Raw genomic sequence first — 21,999 nt, 5'->3', positions numbered from 1 at the left:
GAATAGGATTGGGTGGATGGGAGTGTTTGGATGGGAGATTGGGTGGTAGTGATGGGAGTAGTTTGGACGTTTGGACTGGGAATAGGATTGGGTGGTATGGGAGACGTGATGGGAATAGGATTGGGTGGTAGTTTGTTTGGACTGGGAATAGGATTGGGTGGTAGTGATGGGAGTAGTTTGGACTGGGAATAGGATTGGGTGGTAGTGATGGGAGTAGTTTGGACTGGGAATAGGATTGGGTGGTAGTGATGGGAGACGTTTGGACTGGGAATAGGATTGGGTGGTGGTGATGGGAGTAGTTTGGACTGGGAATAGGATTGGGTGGTAGTGATGGGAGTAGTTTGGACTGGGAATAGGATTGGGTGGTAGTGATGGGAGTAGTTTGGACTGGGAATAGGATTGGGTGGTGGTGATGGGAGTAGTTTGGACTGGGAATAGGATTGGGTGGTGGTGATGGGAGACGTTTAGTTTGTAGGGAATTATTGTATTTATTTAGATATACAGGATTAGATAAGAGAAGATTATAGCGGTAGTGATGGGTCGTAACCGGACTCACACTCCAGTACAGTAGGGGGCGGTGTTTGCACCTCTCGGTCGGTTAAATAAAATCTAGAAGAAGAAAGACAACAACAGCTGGTCAGCCATCTCCGTAGCTTGCTAACCAACATAGCGGAACCGTCCCATCTCTTTAGACGCTTTCTGGTATATGAGCCACTCTGTTTTGAACACATTTCTGTCGTTTAGCTAATTATCTCATTTAATTTCCTATTCACCTTGTTATTAGTCAGCTAGCTGGCTTGTTAAGTTAGCATTAGCCTTGTTAGCTAACTGTTAGCTAACATCCCCCGACCATGAGTTCACCAAGCTACTCGCCTCCTGATGAAGAGGAGGAGGAGGTCTGCTGGACGGAGAAAGAGGGTCTGTGGCTGAATGTTGTCGTGAAAGAGGAGAATCAAGAGGAGGATGTTACAGTAAAACAAGAAGTAGAAGGTGAGGCTGTTACAGTGAAAGAAGAAGAGAAAGACGTTTCAGTGAAAGAAGAGGAAGACCCGATCAGAGTGAAAGAAGAAGAAGAGGAGGATGTGACTGTAAAAGAAGAGGAGGTTGCAGTTTTTGGAGTGAAGGAGGAGAAAGAGGGAGAGATAACTGTCATATTGGAAGAGGAGTCAGGAGATCTGATTAACACCAGTAAGTACTGTTTTAAGGAAGACGAGAGTTCTAGAATCTAGTGAGTTTTAGGAAGATGAGAGTTCTAGAATCTAGTGAGTTTTAGGAAGATGAGAGTTCTAGAATCTAGTGAGTTTTAGGAAGATTAGAGTTCTAGAATCTAGTGAGTTTTAGGAAGATGAGAGTTCTAGAATCTAGTGAGTTTTAGGAAGATGAGAGTTCTAGAATCTAGTGAGTTTTAGGAAGATTAGAGTTCTAGAATCTAGTGAGTTTTAGGAAGATGAGAGTTCTAGAATCTAGTGAGTTTTAGGAAGATGAGAGTTCTAGAATCTAGTGAGTTTTAGGAAGATGAGAGTTCTAGAATCTAGTGAGTTTTAGGAAGATGAGAGTTCTAGAATCTAGTGAGTTTTAGAAAGACGAGAGTTCTAGAATCTAGTGAGTTTTAGGAAGACAAGGGTTCTAGAAGCTAGTGAGTTTTAGGAAGACAAGGGTTCTAGAAGCTAGTGAGTTTTCGTTTTCTAAAATAAATTAAAATGAATAAAATATGAAGGATCTCAGATTGTTATAATAGGGATGAAGTACAGTACCTCCTAGAGGACAATTGACAAACATTATTCCCCATTTGCCTCACTAGAGACAAGACTAGGATTACAAGCAGTTTACACTAATATAGAGACTAGACTAGGATTACAAGCAGTTTACACTAATATAGAGACTAGACTAGGATTACAAGCAGTTTACACTAACAGAGACTAGACTAGGATTACAAGCAGTTTACACTAATATAGAGACTAGGATTACAAGCAGTTTACACTAATATAGAGACTAGGATTACAAGCAGTTTACACTAACATAGAGACTAGGATTACAAGCAGTTTACACTAACAGAGAGACTAGGATTACAAGCAGTTTACACTAATATAGAGACTAGGATTACAAGCAGTTTACACTAATATAGAGACTAGGATTACAAGCAGTTTACACTAATATAGAGACTAGGATTACAAGCAGTTTACACTAACATAGAAACTAGACTAGGATTAGTGCCAAGTTAATATTCCCCTAACCTTAACCTAGCCCGTGCCAGGAACATTCTATAAAGCTATAGGGAACAGCCCCTTTGGGCATAATGTGTTTGACCAATCAGCAGCAGCTACAGGTTGGGTGGAACAGCCCCTTTGGGCATAATGTGTTTGACCAATCAGCAGCAGCTACAGGTTGGGTGGAACAGCCCCTTTGGGCATAATGTGTTTGACCAATCAGCAGTAGCTACAGGTTGGGTGGAACAGCCCCTTTGGGCATAATTTGTTTGACCAATCAGCAGTAGCTACAGGTTGGGTGGAACAGCCCCTTTGGCCATAATTTGTTTGACCAATCAGCAGCAGCTACAGGTTGGGTGGAACAGCCCCTTTGGGCATAATTTGTTTGACCAATCAGCAGTAGCTACAGGTTGGGTGGAACAGCCCCTTTGGGCATAATTTGTTTGACCAATCAGCAGCAGCTACAGGTTGGGTGGAACAGCCCCTTTGGGCATAATTTGTTTGACCAATCAGCAGTAGCTACAGGTTGGGTGGAACAGCCCCTTTGGGCATAATTTGTTTGACCAATCAGCTGCAGCTACAGGTTGGGTGGAACAGCCCCTTTGGGCATAATTTGTTTGACCAATCAGCAGTAGCTACAGGTTGGGTGGAACAGCCCCTTTGGGCATAATTTGTTTGACCAATCAGCAGCAGCTACAGGTTGGGTGGAACAGCCCCTTTGGGCATAATTTGTTTGACCAATCAGCAGCAGCTACAGGTTGGGTGGAACAGCCCCTTTGGGCATAATGTGTTTGACCAATCAGCAGCAGCTACAGGTTGGGTGGAACAGCCCCTTTGGGCATAATGTGTTTGACCAATCAGCAGCAGCTACAGGTTGGGTGGAACAGCCCCTTTTACTCCTTTAGAAGTTCCTATTTGTTCGTTGTCTAGTTGTCTTAAATGATTACCTTCAGGACAATGAAGTCAAGGTATTGGGAGTGTCCATCACAAAGCCCTGACCTCAATCATATAGAACATGTGTTGGGCAGAACTGAAAAAGCGTGTGCGAGCAAGGAGGCCTACAAACCTGACTCAGTTACACCAGCTCTGTCAGGAGGAATGGGCCAAAATTCACCCAACTTATTGTGGGAAGCTTTTTGAAGGCTACCTGAAACGTTAAACAATTTAAAGCCAATGCTACCAAATACTAATTGAGTGTATGAGAAATTTCTGACCCACTGGAAATCTGATAAAATAAATAAAAGCTGAAATAAATTATTCTTTCTACTATTATTCTTAAAATGAAGTGGTGATCCTAACTGTCCTAAAACAGTGATATTTTTACTAGGATTAAATGTCAGGAATTGTGAAAAACTGAGTTTAAATGTATTTGGCTAAGGTGCATGTAAACGTTCCGACTTCAACTGTTGTTTGTGTTTATAAATAGTTTGTGAAAATGGTGAGTTTCTTTGTTTTGTAGTAAAACAAAGACAGAGGAAGATTAAGGTGTTTCCAATGACATCATCAACCAATTAGTACGCAATTAGTAGGCAAAGCTAGGAGCCTCTTTGGATTCCCAATACCCTGGGTCCATATGTAAACAGCTGCCAACGTCTCTCTTCTTACAACCAGCGGGGCAACTGAGAGACCTTGTTGGCATCTGTTTACATAGACCCTGTAATAGGGTGTTGGGAAGCCATACCATTACCAGAGAGGCTCCTGGACTGGTCTAGACCCTGGAATGGGGTGTTGGGAAGCCATACCATTACCAGAGAGGCTCCTGGACTGGTCTAGACCCTGGAATGGGGTGTTGGGAAGCCATACCATTACCAGAGAGGCTCCTGGACTGGTCTAGACCCTGGAATGGGGTGTTGGGAAGCCATACCATTACTAGAGAGGCTCCTGGACTGGTCTAGACCCTGGAATGGGGTGTTGGGAAGCCATACCATTACCAGAGAGGCTCCTGGACTGGTCTAGACCCTGGAATGGGGTGTTGGGAAGCCATACCATTACCAGAGAGGCTCCTGGACTGGTCTAGACCCTGGAATAGGGTGTTGGGAAGCCATACCATTACTAGACTCCTGGACTGGTCTATACCCTGGAATGGGGTGTTGGGAAGCCATACCATTACCAGAGAGGCTCCTGGACTGGTCTAGACCCTGGAATGGGGTGTTGGGAAGCCATACCATTACCAGAGAGGCTCCTGGACTGGTCTAGACCCTGGAATGGGGTGTTGGGAAGCCATACCATTACCAGAGAGGCTCCTGGACTGGTCTAGACCCTGGAATAGGGTGTTGGGAAGCCATACCATTACTAGAGAGGCTCCTGGACTGGTCTAGACCCTGGAATGGGGTGTTGGGAAGCCATACCATTACCAGAGAGGCTCCTGGACTGGTCTAGACCCTGTAATAGGGTGTTGGGAAGCCATACCATTACTAGAGAGGCTCCTGGACTGGTCTAGACCCTGGAATAGGGTTTTGGGAAGGCATACCATTACCAGAGAGGCTCCTGGACTGGTCTAGACCCTGGAATAGGGTGTTGGGAAGCCATACCATTACCAGAGAGGCTCCTGGACTGGTCTAGACCCTGGAATAGGGTGTTGGGAAGCCATACCATTACCAGAGAGGCTCCTGGACTGGTCTAGACCCTGGAATAGGGTGTTGGGAAGCCATGGAAGGCTCCTGGACTGGTCTAGACCCTGTAATAGGGTGTTGGGAAGCCATACCATTACTAGAGAGGCTCCTGGACTGGTCTAGACCCTGGAATAGGGTGTTGGGAAGCCATACCATTACTAGAGAGGCTCCTGGACTGGTCTAGACCCTGGAATGGGGTGTTGGGAAGCCATACCATTACCAGAGAGGCTCCTGGACTGGTCTAGACCCTGGAATAGGGTGTTGGGAAGCCATACCATTACCAGAGAGGCTCCTGGACTGGTCTAGACCCTGGAATGGGGTGTTGGGAAGCCATACCATTACCAGAGAGGCTCCTGGACTGGTCTAGACCCTGGAATGGGGTGTTGGGAAGCCATACCATTACCAGAGAGGCTCCTGGACTGGTCTAGACCCTGGAATAGGGTGTTGGGAAGCCATACCATTACCAGAGAGGCTCCTGGACTGGTCTAGACCCTGGAATGGGGTGTTGGGAAGCCATACCATTACCAGAGAGGCTCCTGGACTGGTCTAGACCCTGGAATAGGGTGTTGGGAAGCCATACCATTACTAGAGAGGCTCCTGGACTGGTCTATACCCTGGAATGGGGTGTTGGGAAGCCATACCATTACCAGAGAGGCTCCTGGACTGGTCTAGACCCTGGAATGGGGTGTTGGGAAGCCATACCATTACCAGAGAGGCTCCTGGACTGGTCTAGACCCTGGAATGGGGTGTTGGGAAGCCATACCATTACCAGAGAGGCTCCTGGACTGGTCTAGACCCTGGAATAGGGTGTTGGGAAGCCATACCATTACCAGAGAGGCTCCTGGAGCAGCAGAACTTTGGTAATGGTATGAGATTCACTGCTGTCTGAATGGAAAAGAGAGACACTGGTCACCCATTAGAGTTGTAGATGGTAAGGCTCTGGACTGGTCACCCATTAGAGTTGTAGATGGTAAGGCTCTGGACTGGTCACCCATTAGAGTTGTAGATGGTAAGGCTCTGGACTGGTCACCCATTAGATGTAAGGTTCTAGACTGGTCGCCCATTAGAGTTGTAAGGTTCTGGACTGGTCACCCATTAGAGTTGTAAGGTTCTGGACTGGTCACCCATTAGAGTTGTAGATGGTAAGGTTCTGGACTGGTCAACCATTAGTTGTACGGCTCTGGACTGGTTACCCATTAGAGTTGTAAGGTTCTGGACTGGTCACCCATTAGAGTTGTAGATGGTAAGGCTCTGGACTGGTCACCCATTAGAGTTGTAGATGGTAAGGTTCTGGACTGGTCTCCCATTAGAGTTGTAAGGCTCTGGACTGGTCACCCATTAGAGTTGTAGATGGTAAGGTTCTGGACTGGTCACCCATTAGAGTTGTAGATGGTAAGGCTCTGGACTGGTCACCCATTAGAGTTGTAGATGGTAAGGTTCTGGACTGGTCACCCATTAGAGTTGTAGATGGTAAGGCTCTGGACTGGTCACCCATTAGAGTTGTAGATGGTAAGGCTCTGGACTGGTCACCCATTAGAGTTGTAGATGGTAAGGCTCTGGACTGGTCACCCATTAGAGTTGTAAGGCTCTGGACTGGTCACCCATTAGAGTTGTAGATGGTAAGGCTCTGGACTGGTCACCCATTAGAGTTGTAAGGTTCTATACTGGTCACCCATTAGAGTTGTAAGGTTCTGGACTGGTCACCCATTAGAGTTGTAAGGTTCTAGACTGGTCACCCATTAGAGTTGTAAGGCTCTGGACTGGTCACCCATTAGAGTTGTAGATGGTAAGGTTCTGGACTGGTCACCCATTAGTTGTAAGGTTCTAGACTGGTCACCCATTAGAGTGGTAGATGGTAAGGTTCTGGACTGGTCACCCATTAGAGTTGTAAGGTTCTAGACTGGTCTCCCATTAGAGTTGTAGATGGTAAGGCTCTGGACTGGTCACCCATTAGAGTTGTAGACGGTAAGGTTCTGGACTGGTCACCCATTAGAGTTGTAAGGCTCTGGACTGGTCACCCATTAGAGTTGTAGATGGTAAGGCTCTGGATTGGTCACCCATTAGAGTTGTAGTTGTAAGGTTCTGGACTGGTCTCCCATTAGAGTTGTAAGGTTTTGGACTGGTCACCCATTAGAGTTGTTAGGTTCTAGACTGGTCACCCATTAGAGTTGTAAGGCTCTGGACTGGTCACCCATTAGAGTTGTAGATGGTAAGGCTCTGGATTGGTCACCCATTAGAGTTGTAGTTGTAAGGTTCTGGACTGGTCTCCCATTAGAGTTGTAGGTTCTGGACTGGTCACCCATTAGAGCTGTAAGGTTCTAGACTGGTCTCCCATTAGAGTTGTAGATGGTAAGGTTCTGGACTGGTCACCCATTTAGAGTTGTAGATGGTAAGGCTCTGGACTGGTCACCCATTAGAATTGTAGATGGTAAGGCTCTGGACTGGTCACCCATTAGAGTTGTAGATGGTAAGGCTCTGGACTGGTCACCCATTAGAGTTGTAAGGCTCTGGACTGGTCACCCATTAGAGTTGTAGATGGTAAGGCTCTGGATTGGTCACCCATTAGAGTTGTAGTTGTAAGGTTCTGGACTGGTCTCCCATTAGAGTTGTAAGGTTTTGGACTGGTCACCCATTAGAGTTGTTAGGTTCTAGACTGGTCACCCATTAGAGTTGTAAGGCTCTGGACTGGTCACCCATTAGAGTTGTAGATGGTAAGGCTCTGGATTGGTCACCCATTAGAGTTGTAGTTGTAAGGTTCTGGACTGGTCTCCCATTAGAGTTGTAAGGTTCTGGACTGGTTACCCATTAGAGTTGTAAGGTTCTGGACTGGTCACCCATTAGAGTTGTAGATGGTAAGGCTCTGGACTGGTCACCCATTAGAGTTGTAAGGCTCTGGACTGGTCACCCATTAGAGTTGTGGATGGTAAGGCTCTGGACTGGTCACCCATTAGAGTTGTAGTTGTAAGGTTCTGGACTGGTCACCCATTAGAGTTGTTAGGTTCTAGACTGGTCACCCATTAGAGTTGTAGATGGTAAGGTTCTGGACTGGTCACCCATTAGAGCTGTAAGGTTCTAGACTGGTCTCCCATTAGAGTTGTAGATGGTACGGTTCTAGACTGGTCACCCATTAGAATTGTAGATGGTAAGATTCTAGACTGGTCACCCATTAGAATTGTAGATGGTAAGGTCTCTGGACTGGTCACCCATTAGAGTTGTAGATGGTAAGGCTCTGGACTGGTCACCCATTAGAGTTGTAAGGTTCTGGACTGGTCACCCATTAGAGTTGTAAGGCTCTGGACTGGTCACCCATTAGAGTTGTAGATGGTAAGGTTCTGGACTGGTCTCCCATTAGAGTTGTAAGGTTTTGGACTGGTCACCCATTAGAGTTGTAGATGGTAAGGCTCTGGACTGGTCACCCATTAGAGTTGTAGTTGTAAGGTTCTGGACTGGTCACCCATTAGAGTTGTAGATGGTAAGGTTCTGGACTGGTCTCCCATTAGAGCTGTAAGGTTCTAGACTGGTCACCCATTAGAGTTGTAGATGGTAAGGCTCTGGACTGGTCACCCATTAGAGTTGTAGATGGTAAGGCTCTGGACTGGTCACCCATTAGAGTTGTAGATGGTAAGGTTCTGGACTGGTCACCCATTAGAGTTGTAGATGGTAAGGTTCTGGACTGGTCACCCATTAGAGTTGTAGATGGTAAGGTTCTGGACTGGTCACCCATTAGAGTTGTAGATGGTAAGGTTCTGGACTGTTCACCCATTAGAACTGTAAGGTTCTGGACTGTTCACCCATTAGAACTGTAAGGTTCTAGACTGGTCACCCATTAGAGTTGTAGATGGTAAGGTTCTGGACTGTTTACCCATTAGAACTGTAAGGTTCTGGACTGGTCACCCATTAGAACTGTAAGGTTCTAGACTGGTCACCCATTAGAACTGTAAGGTTCTAGACTGGTCACCCATTAGAGTTGTAGTTGTAAGGTTCTGGACTGGTCACCCATTAGAGTTGTAGATGGTAAGGTTCTGGACTGTTCACCCATTAGAACTGTAAGGTTCTAGACTGGTCACCCATTAGAACTGTAAGGTTCTGGACTGTTCACCCATTAGAGTTGTAGTTGTAAGGTTCTAGACTGGTCACCCATTAGAACTGTAAGGTTCTAGACTGGTCACCCATTAGAGTTGTAGATGGTAAGGCTCTGGACTGGTCACCCATTAGAGTGGTAGATGGTAAGGTTCTGGACTGGTCACCCATTAGAGTTGTAAGGTTCTAGACTGGTCTCCCATTAGAGTGGTAGATGGTAAGGTTTTGGACTGGTCACCCATTAGAGTTGTAGATGGTAAGGTTCTGGACTGTTCTCCCATTAGAGTTGTAAGGTTCTAGACTGGTCTCCCATTAGAGCTGTAAGGTTCTAGACTGGTCACCCGTGTGTTAATGTTATGCAAGGTATCCAGTACATGACAGAGATTAATTCACTATCCAACATGAGAATAACCATCTCCTAGACATCTCTGAGACAAAGTGGAAATCAGCATGTGACATTCAAGAAGAAACTGAGCAAAGAGCAAGTTTCCAAGACTTGGTTTCATTAAGAGACAGGCTATGATAACCTCATATCCGATATTCAGAAACACCCAGAGACAGGCTAGGATAACCTCATATCCTATATTCAGAAACACCCAAGGCATGGTGAGTTTCATTAAGAGACAGGCTAGGATAACCTCATATCCTATATTCAGAAACACCCAAGGCATGGTGAGTTTCATTAAGAGACAGGCTAGGATAACCTCATATCCTATATTCAGAAACACCCAAGGCATGGTGAGTTTCATTAAGAGACAGGCTAGGATAACCTCATATCCTATATTCAGAAACACCCAAGGCATGGTGAGTTTCATTAAGAGACAGGCTAGGATAACCTCATATCCGATATTCAGAAACACCCAAGACTTGGTGAGTTTCATTAAGAGGCAGGCTAGGATAACCTCATATCCTATATTCAGAAACACCCAAGACTTGGTGAGTTTCATTAAGAGGCAGGCTAGGATAACCTCATATCCTATATTCAGAAACACCCAAGGCATGGTGAGTTTCATTAAGAGACAGGCTAGGATAACCTCATATCCTATATTCAGAAACACCCAAGACTTGGTGAGTTTCATTAAGAGACAGGCTAGGATAACCTCATATCCGATATTCAGAAACACCCAAGACTTGGTGAGTTTCATTAAGAGACAGGCTAGGATAACCTCATATCCTATATTCAGAAACACCCAAGGCATGGTGAGTTTCATTAAGAGACAGGCTAGGATAACCTCATATCCTATATTCAGAAACACCCAAGACTTGGTGAGTTTCATTAAGAGGCAGGCTAGGATAACCTCATATCCGATATTCAGAAACACCCAAGACTTGGTGAGTTTCATTAAGAGGCAGGCTAGGATAACCTCATATCCTATATTCAGAAACACCCAAGACATGGTGAGTTTCATTAAGAGACAGGCTAGGATAACCTCATATCCTATATTCAGAAACACCCAAGGCATGGTGAGTTTCATTAAGAGACAGGCTAGGATAACCTCATATCCTATATTCAGAAACACCCAAGACTTGGTGAGTTTCATTAAGAGACAGGCTAGGATAACCTCATATCCTATATTCAGAAACACCCAAGACTTGGTGAGTTTCATTAAGAGGCAGGCTAGGATAACCTCATATCCTATATTCAGAAACACCCAAGACTTGGTGAGTTTCATTAAGAGACAGGCTAGGATAACCTCATATCCTATATTCAGAAACACCCAAGACATGGTGAGTTTCATTAAGAGACAGGCTAGGATAACCTCATATCCTATATTCAGAAACACCCAAGACTTGGTGAGTTTCATTAAGAGGCAGGCTAGGATAACCTCATATCCTATATTCAGAAACACCCAAGACTTGGTGAGTTTTATTAAGAGGGAGGCTAGGTTCTTATAGGCTTATAGTGTTGTGATTATTGATTGATTATCAATAATTATATTTGGTTGTGATAGTTGCAAAATATTTTTTGGGGGATGCTGCAGTTGTTAGCGCAAATGCTAATGCTAGGCTGGTAGCAAATCTGTTAGCTGGAATGCTAACGCTTACTGACAGACTGGTAGTAAATATGTTAGCCAGAATGCTAACACTTATTGACATAGGCTGGTAGCAAAGCTGTTAGCTAGAATGCTAATGCTAGGCTGGTAGCAAAGCTGTTAGCTGGAATGCTAGGCTAGCCAAAGCGCATTTTACTGGTTGAAGTGTTTTTTGATTTGCGATGATGACACAAACATTATATTAAGCAGGACATTCAAACGAGCCTTTACAATTATAATCCAAAAGTAGTGTGAAATTCACTCATAAGCAACTATTTTTGCTATGAGAACTCCCCTGAGTTTTCCCCACGGTGGTGAATTAGTGAATAGTCACAGAGCTTTTTTAATTTTTAATTTAAATTTGATTTTTTTACCCCTTTTTCTCCCCAATTTCGTGGTATCCAATTGTTGTTTTTAGTAGCTACTATCTTGTCTCATCGCTACAACTCCCGTACGGGCTCGGGAGAGACGAAGGTTGAAAGTCATGCGTCCTCCGATACACAACCCAACCAAGCCGCACTGCTTCTTCTTCACTGCACAGCGGAAGCCAGATGTGTTGTGCACATGTTTGTGTTGTCGCAATCAACTTGGTTAGCGCGCACTGCGCCCGGCACAGGAGTCACTGGTGCGCGATGAGACAAGGACATCCCTACCGGCCAACCCTAACCCGGACCTCTAGGCCAATTGTGCGTCGCCCCACGGACCTCTCGGTCGGTTACGACAGAGCCTGAGCGCGAACCCAGAGTCACAGCTGGCGTTGCAGTACAGCGCCCTTAACCACTGCGCCACCCGGGAGGCCCCCAGGCACAAAGCTTAATGTGAGTTTCCTTGAGTAGCACTCCTGATCTTGCACTTATATTGCGCTGTAATATTCAGAATACATCGGGTGGAAGGGTTGCTTAGTGGTTAGAGCGTTGGACTAGTAACCGGAAGGTTGCAAGTTCAAATCCCCAAGCTGACAAGGTACAAGGTCTTTCTGTCCCTGAACAAGGCAGTTAACCCACTGTCAATGAATTTGTTCTTAACTGATCTGCCTAGTTAAATAAAAGTAAAATAAATGTTAAAAACATTGTGAAAAACTTAGGCTAAAAACAACCTGAGGATTGATTATTAACATTGTTTGAAATGTTTCTATGAACTTTATGAACACTATTTGGATATTTCATCTGGCTGTTGTGATTGCCTTTGAGCCTGTGGATTACTGAACAAAACGCGTGAACAAAACTGAGGTTTTTGGATATTAAAAAGAGACTTTATCGAACAAAACTAACATTTATTGAGTAAATGGGAGTTTTGTGAGTGCAACAATATGAAGATCATCAAAGGTAAGTGATTCATTTTATTGCTATTTCTGACTTGTGTAACTTCTCTACTTGGCAGGTTACTGTTTGTAATGATTTGTCTGCTGGGCGCTGTTCTCAGATTATCGCATGGTAGGCTTTCGCCATAAAGCCTTTTTGAAATCTGACACCGTGGTTGGATTAACAAGAAGTTGATCTTTAAACTTGTATGTTTTATGAATTTTTATAATGACTATTTCTGTTTTTGAATTTGGCACTCTGCAATTTCACTGGATGTTAGTCGTGTGCTAGCGTCCCACGTACCCTAGTGAGGTTAAAACATTCATTAAAGACGTACATTATTGTACAACTTTTACCTCAAATAAACAGTGGATTTCAGCCTTTAACCGTCTGACTTTGTTGTTCACACAGGAGAGAGACTGAACTATCGTGGATCCTCCGAGGAGCCTCAACAACCTCGTGACACTGAAGAGGCAGAGACTAGTTTCTCCAGATCAGAACACCTCAAGAAACACCAGCAGAGACCGTCAGGGAAGAAACCTCACCGCTGCTCTGACTGTGGGAAGAGTTTCACCTCTTCTTCAGATCTTAAAATACACCAGAGAATCCACACAGGAGAGAAACCTTACAGCTGCTCCGACTGTGCAAGGAGTTTTACTACACGTAGCCAGATGATATCTCATCGGAGAACACACACAGGAGAAAAACCTTTCAGTTGTGATCGATGTGGGAAGAGTTTTGCTCAGTCAGGCAACCTGACAATTCACCAGAGAACACACACGGGTGAGAAACCTTACCACTGCTCTGAATGTGGAATGAGTTTTACTACCTCAGGTGGACTGATATCACACCAGAGAACACATACAGGAGATCAGTGTGGGAAGAGTTTTCCTGCCGCAAGGAACCTGAATCTAGTTCACCAGAGAGAACACACAGCTGATCTGACTGTACACCAGAGAAGCTACACTATAGAGAAACCATACCGTTGCTCAGACTGTGGGATGAGTTTTACTACATCAAGCGGACTGATATCACACCAGAGAATCCACACGGGAGAGAAACTATACCACTGCTCAGATTGTGGCATGAGTTTTGCTGGATTAGACAAACTGACTATACACCAGAGGTTACACACAGAGAGGACTTTTAGTTGTGATCAATGTGGGAAAAGCTTTGCCGCAGCAACAAACCTGATAGTTCACCAGAGAACACACACGGGAGAGAGGCCTTATAGCTGCGATGAATGTGGGAAGAGATTCACTCAGTCGGCACACCTGACTGTACACCAGAGAACTCACACGGGAGAGCAGCCGTATAGCTGCGATCAATGTGGGAAACATTTTGCTTTGCCAGGAAACCTGACTGTACACAAGAGAACGCACACCGGAGAGAAACCTTACAGCTGTGATGTATGTGAGGATAGTTTCGCCACCTGGACTGCCCTGGCTACACACAAACGAATCCACACGGGTGAGAAACCGTACCACTGCTCCGACTGTGGAATGAGCTTCACTTCCTCAAGCGACTTGAGAAGACACCAGAGAAAACACACAGGAGAGAAGCCTTATAGCTGTGATCAGTGTGGGAAGAGCTTTATTCGATCAGACTCCCTGGCAAAACACAAGAAAATACATGCAGGAGAAACACAGAGTGTAGAATGATCTCCAACACCAGACCTGGGTAGTAGAACACAGAGTGTAGAATGATCTCCAACACCAGACCTGGGTAGTAGAACACAGAGTGTAGAATGACCTGGGTAGTAGAACACAGAGTGTAGAATGATCTCCCAACAACACCAGACCTGGGTAGTAGAACACAGAGTGTAGAATGATCTCCAACACCAGACCTGGGTAGTAGAACACAGAGTGTAGAATGATCTCCAACACCAGACCTGGGTAGTAGAATACAGAGTGTAGAATGATCTCCAACACCAGACCTGTGTAGACGAACACAGAGTAATGATCAATTTGTAATCTAACTATTGATGTCTTAGTGTTTGTGTTCAACTTGTTTCATAATAATAATATAATTTATAATATTGTAAAATCCCACAACTTTTGACAGCTCTAAACTCAAATGATTTTTAATTTTGTAAATGGAACATTTATAGAAAATGTTATAGATGGAGGAACAGGACAATAAATGTGATGTTTTGATGTAGTTGCTCTCCAAAAGCCTGAGGAAGTTCATGTTGGAAAAGTAGGCATGAGACATATCATGTAGCCTCGCCTCCAGGTTTCATTATTGTAAATCTGTTTTCATAGCTACTATAACAATCTAGAATAAACTAAGTGCTCTTTCCAAACATCCCTATGACCACAAGACGTTGACAATACGTCTTACTAACGTATTGTGCTCACTGGGATGTACAGTGTTCTACCTGTCATATTGTTGTCATGTTATGATCTCTTATCTTTTTGTCTGTTTGTTTTATAAAAATGAACACCATAGGGTCAGAGACGGGGTGAGAGAGCGAGGGTCAGAGACTGGAGAGAGAGCGAGGGTCAGAGACTGGGGAGAGAGCGAGGGTCAGAGACTGGGGAGAGAGCGAGGGTCAGAGACTGGGGAGAGAGCGAGGGTCAGAGACTGGGGAGAGAGCGAGGGTCAGAGACTGGGGAGAGAGCTAGGGTCAGAGACTGGTGAGAGAGCGAGGGTCAGAGACTGGGGAGAGAGCGAGGGTCAGAGACTGGGGAGAGAGCGAGGGTCAGAGACTGGGGAGAGAGTGAGGGTCAGAGACTGGGGAGAGAGCGAGGGTCAGAGACTGGGGAGAGAGCTAGGGTCAGAGACTGGGGAGAGAGAGCGAGGGTCAGAGACGGGGTGAGAGAGCGAGGTTCAGAGACTGGGGAGAGAGCGAGGTTCAGAGACTGGGGAGAGAGCGAGGGTCAGAGACTGGGGAGAGAGCGAGGGTCAGAGACTGGGGAGAGAGCGAGGGTCAGTGACTGGGGAGAGAGCGAGGGTCAGAGACTGGGGGAGAGAGCGAGGGTCAGAGACTGGGGAGAGAGCGAGGGTCAGAGATAGGGGGAGAGAGCGAGGGTCAGAGACGGAGGAGAGAGCGAGGGTCAGAGACTGGTGAGAGAGCGAGGGTCAGAGACTGGGGAGAGAGTGAGGGTCAGAGACTGGGGAGAGAGCGAGGGTCAGAGACTGGGGAGAGAGCTAGGGTCAGAGACTGGGGGAGAGAGCGAGGGTCAGAGACTGGGGAGAGAGCGAGGGTCAGAGACTTGGGAGAGAGCGAGGGTCAGAGACTAGGGGGTCAGAGAGAGAGCGAGGGTCAGAGACTGGGGAGAGAGCGAGGGTCAGAGACTGGGGAGAGAGCGAGGGTCAGAGACTGGGGAGAGAGCGAGGGTCAGAGACTGGGGAGAGAGCGAGGGTCAGAGACTGGGGAGAGAGCGAGGGTCAGAGACTGGGGAGAGAGTGAGGGTCAGAGACTGGGGAGAGAGTGAGGGTCAGAGACTGGGGAGAGGGTCAGAGACTGGGGAGAGGGTCAGAGACTGGGGAGAGAGTGAGGGTCAGAGACTGGGGAGAGAGCGAGGGTCAGAGACTGGGGAGAGAGCGAGGGTCAGAGACTGGGGAGATAGCGATGGTCAGAGACGGAGGAGAGAGCGAGGGTCAGAGACGGGGGAGAGAGCGAGGGTCAGAGACTGGGGAGAGAGCGAGGGTCAGAGACTGGGGAGAGAGCGAGGGTCAGAGACTGGGGAGAGAGCGAGGGTCAGAGACTGGGGAGAGAGCGAGGGTCAGAGACTTGGGAGAGAGCGAGGGTCAGAGACTGGGGAGAGAGCGAGGGTCAGAGACTGGGGAGAGAGCGAGGGTCAGAGACTTGGGAGAGAGCGAGGGTCAGAGACTTGGGAGAGAGCGAGGGTCAGAGACTGGGGAGAGAGCGAGGGTCAGAGACTGGGGAGAGAGCGAGGGTCAGAGACTGGGGAGAGAGCGAGGGTCAGAGAGAGAGAGCGAGGGTCAGAGAGGGAGAGCGAGGGTCAGAGAGGGAGAGCGAGGGTCAGAGAGGGAGAGCGAGGGTCAGAGAGGGAGAGCGAGGGTCAGAGAGGGAGAGCGAGGGTCAGAGAGGGAGAGCGAGGGTCAGAGAGCGAGGGTCGGAGAGCGAGGGAGGAAAAGTATTGTCATGTTTTGTTGATTTTCAGAATGCTTTTGATCCATGATGGATTATATAGTTTTTTAAACTCCAATGTGACGTTGGGGGTAAAGTATCATCAGATATATTTACTCAAACAACAGCAATACTATTATTTCTTTTGAATCTTTTTGTTTTTTATATCGGATAAACGCTCCAAACATCCCTATGAGCAACAAGTGTTTTTGGTTGAATACTTTCTGCCACTAAATGTCATATTGTTGTCAGGTTATGATCTCTTGCCTTTTTGTCTGTTTGAAATTGACACCACATATACATGTTATGATCTGCCTTCTCGTCTACTGTTTTAAATTAACACCATTTATACATCATGGATCAATGAATTATTATTCATTTTATATCATTGATTGTTGTGACAAATGAAAAAAACTAAGTGTTAAAGGACCTCTATGAGAGAGAGGGTCAGAGTATAAGGGGTCAGCTGGTGCGCGATGTCTATAATATTAAAGAAGTCTCGAGGTATTGCACGCCTGAGGTAGAGTACCTCATGATAAGCTGTAGACCACACTGTCTTTGGGGCGGCAGCGTAGCCTAGTGGTTACGCGAGTGTTGGACTAGTAACCGGAAGGTTGCGAGTTCAAACCTCCAAGCTGACAAGGTACAAATCTGTCGTTCTGCCCCTGAACAGGCAGTTAACCCACTGTTCCTAGGCCGTCATTGAAAATAAGAATATGTTCTTAACTGACTTGCCTGGTTAAATAAAGGTAAAAAAAAAAATAATAAATCTACCTAGAGAGTTTAATCTGTATTATAGCCGTCTATTTACCACCACAGACCGATGCTGGCAAACAGACAAACCAGACTCAACCAACTCTGAGGCCATAAGCAAACAAGAAAATGCTCACCCAGAAGCAGCGCTCCTAGTGGCCGGGGAGTTTAATGCAACTTAAATCAGTTTGACCTCATTTCTACCAGCATGTTAAATGACAGCCATGACAACAACATAGCAAGGCAGCAACACAACATGGTATAGCAACACACCATGACAACAACATAGCAAGGCAGCAACACAACATGGTATAGCAACACACCATGACAACAACATAGCAAGGCAGCAACACAACATGGTATAGCAACACACCATGACAACAACATAGCAAGGCAGCAACACAACATGGTATAGCAACACACCATGACAACAACATAGCAAGGCAGCAACACAACATGGTAGCAACACACCATGACAACAACATAGCAAGGCAGCAACACAACATAGCAAGGCAGCAACACAACATAGCAAGGCAGCAACACAACATAGCAAGGCAGCAACACAACATAGCAAGGCAGCAACACAACATGGTAGCAACACACCATGACAACAACATAGCAAGGCAGCAACGCAACATGGTAGCAACACACCATGACAACAACATAGCAAGGCAGCAACACAACATGGTAGCAACACACCATGACAACAACATAGCAAGGCAGCAAGGCAACATGGTAGCAACACACCATGACAACAACATAGCAAGGCAGCAACACAACATAGCAAGGCAGCAACACAACATGGTATAGCAACACACCATGACAACAACATAGCAAGGCAGCAACACAACATGGTATAGCAACACACCATGACAACAACATAGCAAGGCAGCAACACAACATGGTATAGCAACACACCATGACAACAACATAGCAAGGCAGCAACGCAACATGGTAGCAACACACCATGACAACAACATAGCAAGGCAGCAACACAACATGGTATAGCAACACACCATGACAACAACATAGCAAGGCAGCAACGCAACATGGTAGCAACACACCATGACAACAACATAGCAAGGCAGCAACACAACATGGTAGCAACACACCATGACAACAACATAGCAAGGCAGCAACGCAACATGGTAGCAACACACCATGACAACAACATAGCAAGGCAGCAACGCAACATGGTAGCAACACACCATGGAAGAAACACAACATGGTAGCAACACACCATGACAACAACATAGCAAGGCAGCAACACAACATGGTAGCAACATGGTAGCAACACACCATGGAAGAAACACAACATGACAACAACATGGTAGCAACACACCATGACAACAACATGGTAGCAATGTGGAAGAAACACAACATGACCACAACATGGCAGCAACACAGCATGGCAGGAACCCTTCATGGTAGCAACACAACATAGCATGGTAGCAACACAACATAGCATGGCAGCAACCCTTCATGGTAGCAACACAACATAGCAAGGCAGCAACACAACAAGGTAGCAACACAACAAGGTAGCAACACAACAAGGCAGCAACACAACAAGGTAGCAACACAACATAGCAAGGCAGCAACACAACATAGCAAGGCAGCAACACAACATAGCAAGGCAGCAACACAACATAGCAAGGCAGCAACACAACATAGCAAGGCAGCAACACAACAAGGCAGCAACACAACATAGCAAGGCAGCAACACAACAAGGCAGCAACACAACAAGGCAGCAACACAACAAGGCAGCAACACAACATAGCAAGGCAGCAACACAACATGGTAGCAGAACAAAACATGGTAGAAACATTATTGGGCACAGACAACAGCACAAAGGGCAAGAAGGTAGAGACAACAATACATCACACAAAGCAGCCACAACTGTCAGTAAGAGTGTGGTAGTCTCAGGGTTGTCTGGGATAGCTCTGTGTGTGGTAGCTCTGTGTGTGGTAGTCTCAGGATGGTCTGGGATAGCTCTGTGTGTGGTAGCCCTGTGTGTGGTAGTCTCAGGGTTGTCTTGGATAGCTCTGTGTGTGGTAGTCTTAGGGTTGTCTGGGATAGCTCTGTGTGTGGTAGCTCTGTGTGTGGTAGTCTCAGGGTTGTCTGGGATAGCTCTGTGTGTGGTAGTCTGTCTGGGATAGCTCTGTGTGTGGTAGTCTTAGGGTTGTCTGGGATAGCTCTGTGTGTGGTAGTCTTAGGGTTGTCTGGGATAGCTCTGTGTGTGGTAGTCTTAGGGTTGTCTGGGATAGCTCTGTGTGTGGTAGTCTCAGGGTTGTCTGGGATAGCTCTGTGTGTGGTAGTCTTAGGGTTGTCTGGGATAGCTCTGTGTGTGGTAGTCTTAGGGTTGTCTGGGATAGCTCTGTGTGTGGTAGTCTTAGGGTTGTCTTGGATAGCTCTGTGTGTGGTAGTCTTAGGGTTGTCTGGGATAGCTCTGTGTGTGGTAGTCTCAGGGTTGTCTGGGATAGCTTTATGTGTGGTAGCTCTGAGTGTGGAATCCCTGTCATTTTATCAGCAGAGTCTCTAAACATATTCCAATCAGCGATAGCAAAGCAGTCCTGTAGCATAGTCTCTGAATCTGGTCACCATTTCTAAGCATAATCGAGGGAAATTGGTTGGGGGGGGTTCATGGGCTGTATGTTATACATTAGTAGGGATTTATTTGTTTATTTGACAAAAAATGTCACAGAATGAAGCAAACCATGATTTGATCGTATCCTCCAGCAGGTGGCAGTATGCCCCTTAAAACGTTTGTTTGCTGAGCTCTGTTATACTGGAGAAGAAGAAGAAGTTAGCCAGTCGGCCACCTCGGTAGCTTGCCAGACAATATAACCGAACCAGTAAAGCTCTTTAGACGTTTTAATGTATATTAGCCACTGTGTTTTGAACACACTTCTGTCAATCTAGCTAATTATATAAGTTCATTGCATATTTACGTTGTTATTGTTATTAGTTAGCTAACGGAAGCTGGCTGGTTAAGTTAGCATTAGCCTTGTTAGCTAACTGTTAGCTCTCATCCCCCGACCATGAGTTCACCAAGCTGCTCTCCTCCTGATGAAGAGGAGGAGGAGGTCTGCTGGACGGAGAAAGAGGGTCTGTGGCTGAACGTTGTCGTGAAAGAGGAGAATGAAGAGGAGGATGTTACAGTAACAAGAGTAGAGGAAGAGGCTTTTACAGTGAAAGAAGAAGAGGAAGAGGAGGATGAGGCTTTTACAGTGAAAGAGGAAGAGGAGGATGAGGCTTTTACAGTGAAAGAAGAAGAGGAAGAGGAGGATGAGGCTTTTACAGTGAAAGAAGAAGAGGAAGACTCGTTCAGAGTGAAAGAGGAAGCCGAGGAGACGGGAGGTAAAAGATTAGCACACCAGTAAAAGGGGTGATCTGTAGTTGTTGAACTGATGTGGGGGGGGGGCTAAAGGGGTAATCTGTAGTTGTTGAACTGATTCCCCAATGTAACACCAGTAAAAGGGGTGATCTGTAGTTGTTGAACTGATGTGGGGGGTCACATCTGTCAGGTTTTAAGAACGAGCAATTCCATGGTAAAGTACCCCCCCCCCCCTCTCCCCAATGTCACTACTTAAAGGACTAGTTGTTATGAACGGGCAATTCCATGGTAAAGTACCCCCCCTCCCCAATGTAACTACTTAAAGGACTAGTTGTTATGATCGGGCAATTCCATGGTAAAGTACCCCCCCTCTCCCCAATGTAACTACTTAAAGGACTAGTTGTTACGAACGGGCAATTCCATGGTAAAGTAACCACCCCCTCACTCCCCCAATGTAACTACTTAAAGGACTAGTTGTTATGAACGGGCAATTCCATGGTAAAGTACCCCCCCCCCTCCTCTCCCCAATGTAACTACTTAAAGGACTAGTTGTTATGAACGGGCAATTCCATGGTAAAGTACCCCCCTCCTCCCCAATGTAACTACTTAAAGGACTAGTTGTTATGAACGGGCAATTCCATGGTCCTCCCCCAAAAAGGACTACCCCAATTCCATGGTAAAGTACCCCCCTCCTCCCCCAATGTAACTACTTAAAGGACTAGTTGTTATGAACGGGCAATTCCATGGTAAAGTACCCCCCCATCCTCCCCAATGTAACTACTTAAAGGACTAGTTGTTACGAACGGGCAATTCCATGGTAAAGTACCCCCCCCAATGTAACTACTCTAGTCCCCAATTCCATGGTAACTACTTAAAGGACTAGTTGTTATGAACGGGCAATTCCATGGTAAAGTACCCCCCCTCCTCCCCCCCCAATGTAACTACTTAAAGGACTAGTTGTTATGAACGGGCAATTCCATGGTAAAGTACCCCCCCCTCCTCCCCCAATGTAACTACTTAAAGGACTAGTTGTTATGAACGGGCAATTCCATGGTAAAGTACCCCCCCCTCCTCCCCAATGTAACTACTTAAAGGACTAGTTGTTACGAACGGGCAATTCCATGGTAAAGTACCCCCCCTCCTCCTCCCCAATCTACTTAAAGGACCCGGGCAATTCCATGTAACTATGTAACTACTAAAGGACTAGTTGTTATGAACGGGCAATTCCATGGTAAAGTACCCCCCCCTCCCCAATGTAACTACTTAAAGGACTAGTTGTTATGAACGGGCAATTCCATGGTAACCCCCCCCCCCTCCCCAATGTAACTACTTAAAGGACTAGTTGTTATGAACGGGCAATTCCATGGTAAAGTACCCCCTCCTCCCCCAATGTAACTACTTAAAGGACTAGTTGTTATGAACGGGCAATTCCATGGTAAAGTACCCCCCTCCTCCCCAATGTAACTACTTAAAGGACTAGTTGTTATGAACGGGCAATTCCATGGTAAAGTACCCCCCCCCCTCCCCAATGTAACTACTTAAAGGACTAGTTGTTATGAACGGGCAATTCCATGGTAAAG

General features: G+C 46.0%; 1 protein-coding gene across 3 annotated transcripts; it reads left to right on the top strand.

Moving 5' to 3' along the window:
* The first annotated feature begins 588 nt into the window (after positions 1-588).
* On the top strand, positions 589-16,692 carry LOC118382460 (zinc finger protein 883-like). 3 transcript variants are annotated; one of them, XM_052517503.1, is made up of 3 exons: positions 589-1,188; positions 12,645-14,697; positions 15,488-16,692. In XM_052517503.1, the coding sequence occupies exons 1-2, from the start codon at positions 852-854 to the stop codon at positions 13,892-13,894; spliced, it is 1,587 nt and encodes a 528-aa protein (XP_052373463.1). In that variant the 5' UTR covers positions 589-851; the 3' UTR covers positions 13,895-14,697; positions 15,488-16,692. The 3 variants fall into 3 exon arrangements, with proteins under 3 accessions (XP_052373463.1, XP_052373464.1, XP_052373462.1); XM_052517504.1 differs by having other exon boundaries at positions 12,645-15,088; positions 15,863-16,692; XM_052517502.1 differs by having other exon boundaries at positions 12,645-15,088; positions 15,500-16,692.
* The last annotated feature ends 5,307 nt before the right edge of the window (positions 16,693-21,999 follow it).

The sequence above is a fragment of the Oncorhynchus keta genome, unplaced genomic scaffold (assembly GCF_023373465.1).
Source record: "Oncorhynchus keta strain PuntledgeMale-10-30-2019 unplaced genomic scaffold, Oket_V2 Un_scaffold_8240_pilon_pilon, whole genome shotgun sequence".
In the NCBI taxonomy this organism is placed as follows: Eukaryota; Metazoa; Chordata; class Actinopteri; order Salmoniformes; family Salmonidae; genus Oncorhynchus; species Oncorhynchus keta.
Note: the sequence above shows the minus strand (reverse complement) of the source record. Positions and strands in the feature narration are given on the sequence as shown.

What these genes read in the sequence shown, in the direction of transcription:
- LOC118382460 (XM_052517503.1), top strand. Translation starts at nt 852, where the DNA reads ATGAGTTCACCAAGCTACTCGCCTCCTGATGAAGAGGAGGAGGAGGTC. An exon ending in AGGAGATCTGATTAACACCA is followed by an intron (nt 1,189 to 12,644) that starts GTAAGTACTGTT and finishes TTGTTCACACAG; the next exon opens with GAGAGAGACTGAACTATCGT.